Below are 2078 nucleotides of genomic sequence, written 5' to 3'. Positions count from 1 at the left end.
CCCCCCCCAGATGACCCTCAGGGAATTCCCTCCCTTCGTAAAACGAAGCAGCGACTGCTTTGCGTCTTTTGATGGGGAGAGCTGGGGAATTGATGGCGAAAATGACGGACAGATGGGGTGTGTGTGTGTGTGAAGAAAAAACAAAAACGAAACAGCTCAAAACATTTTGTGGGGCGACAACGGAGAAAAGAAGGGAGAGGAGGACTCACTGCCCTGAAGCCGGAGCCGATCTTCCCGGTAGCTTTAAAAATAAACAAATAAATAAAAAAAGGAGACAAACTTGCTGGGAAAAAGCCCGGATTCGTGAGCGACAAGCAACAAGCAGTCCTCGACTTACGACGATTCGCTTAGTGGCCGTTCGAAGTGCCAATGGCACTGGAAAAAAAGGGACTTAAAACCCCTTTTTCACACTTACGGCCGCTGCAGCCTCCCTGCAGCCACGGGAGCAAAATTCAGATGCCTGGCAACCGACTCGTATTTACGACGGACGCAGCGTCCCGGGTGTGTGTGTGTGTGTCAGGCGATCCCCTTTTGCGACCTTCTGACCAGCAAACTCAATGGGGGGAGGGAAGCCAGATTCGCTTAACGACCGTGTGACTAATTTAACGATCGCTTAACAAGTGTGGCAAGGAGGATCGTAAAAATGGATCAAAATTCGCTTAACGTCATGTCTCACTTAGCAACCGCCATTTTGGGTCCACTCAAGGACTACTTGTTCATAGAGAGCCTCCAACTGCAGGAGCAGTTCACCTTCAAGGACGGAGGCAGTTGCTACCTTTAAGTCACAAGGGGTGGGCAACCTTGGCCCTTTTATGACTGGTGGACTTCAACTCCCAGAATTCCTGAGCCAGCCATGCTGAGGGGAAAGGGAGAGGTTTCCAAGCTGAGCCAGGCTGGCTCAGGAATTCTGGGAGTTGAAGTCCACAAGTCATGAAGCGGCCATAGTTCCCTCACGCTGGCTGAGGGATTCTGGGAGTTGAAGTCCACAAGTCATGAAGCGGCCATAGTTCCCTCACGCTGGCTGAGGGATTCTGGGAGCTGAAGTCCACAAGTCATGAAGGGGCTATAGTTCCCCTGTGCTGGCTGAGGGATTCTGGGAGTTGAAGTCCACGAGTCATGAAGCGGCCATAGTTCCCTCACGCTGGCTGAGGGATTCTGGGAGTTGAAGTCCACAAGTCATGAAGCGGCCATAGTTCCCTCACGCTGGCTGAGGGATTCTGGGAGCTGAAGTCCACGAGTCATCAAGGGAGCCATAGTTCCCCCATGCTGGCAGAGGAATTCTGGGAGTTGAAGTCCACGAGTCATCAAAGGGCCATAGTTCCCCCATGCTGGCTGAGGAATTCTGGGAGTTGAAGTCCACGAGTCCTAAAGGGAGCCATAGTTCCCCCATGCTGGCTGAGGAATTCCGGGAGTTGAAGTCCACGAGTCATGAAGGGATCAAAGTTTCCCTCATGCTGGCTGAGGAATTCTGGGAGTTGAAGTCCACGAGTCATCAAGGGGGCCATAGTTCCCCCATGCTGGCTGAGGAATTCTGGGAGTTGAAGTCCACCAGTCATAAAAGGGCCAAGTTTGAAGACCCTGTTCTAGGACACTGTGCCTGCGTGCATGTGAGATTCCTGGTTGCTCACAACTCCACAACTCCACCTTCTGTGACCTTTTTAGTGTGCTCGAGAAGCCACAATGGCTTGTTTGAACATGCTGGCTTAGTGGTAGACATGAATTATCCCCCTTTGGTGACGCCACCTCTGGCAAATTTCCTCCCACACCCTCTGCGTTCAAAATTGTCTCATCCACCACCCGTTCACCCCGCTTTGGGAAGCGGAAACCGCCCACAGATCCGCCATACCTGCGTACTCGCTTGCCCGCCTCGCTGACCAGCAAGCCAGCATTCCCAAAGGGGTTCTTGACGGCTTGTTGCAAACCGCGAAGCTGGTTCCCCGCGTTCTGGATCGGAGGGAAATCAGACAGCGTGGAGTTTTCCTGGCGCCCGAGAACGCCAACGCGATCAAACCCGGATCGTCTTTACTTGCCACCCCTTCTGGATCGTTGCATTGGCAACGGGTAAGAACACCCCCCCC

At 53.0% G+C, this 2078-nt stretch overlaps 1 protein-coding gene across 1 annotated transcript in view; it reads right to left on the bottom strand.

Annotated features, from left to right (window-relative positions):
- The window catches only part of ACADVL (acyl-CoA dehydrogenase very long chain), a 22337-nt gene that overhangs the window by 5105 nt on the left and 15154 nt on the right, over positions 1-2078 (bottom strand). Inside the window, exon 14 of the mRNA XM_015824653.1 lies at positions 1798-1944. Coding sequence (XP_015680139.1) covers positions 1798-1944 — 147 coding nt within the window. The remainder of the gene's footprint in view (positions 1-1797; positions 1945-2078) is intronic.

Source organism: Protobothrops mucrosquamatus, unplaced genomic scaffold (genome assembly GCF_001527695.2).
Source record: "Protobothrops mucrosquamatus isolate PMUCROS unplaced genomic scaffold, P.Mucros_1.0 scaffold2308, whole genome shotgun sequence".
NCBI lineage: Eukaryota > Metazoa > Chordata > Lepidosauria > Squamata > Viperidae > Protobothrops > Protobothrops mucrosquamatus.
This window is presented reverse-complemented; position numbering and strand designations above follow the sequence as displayed.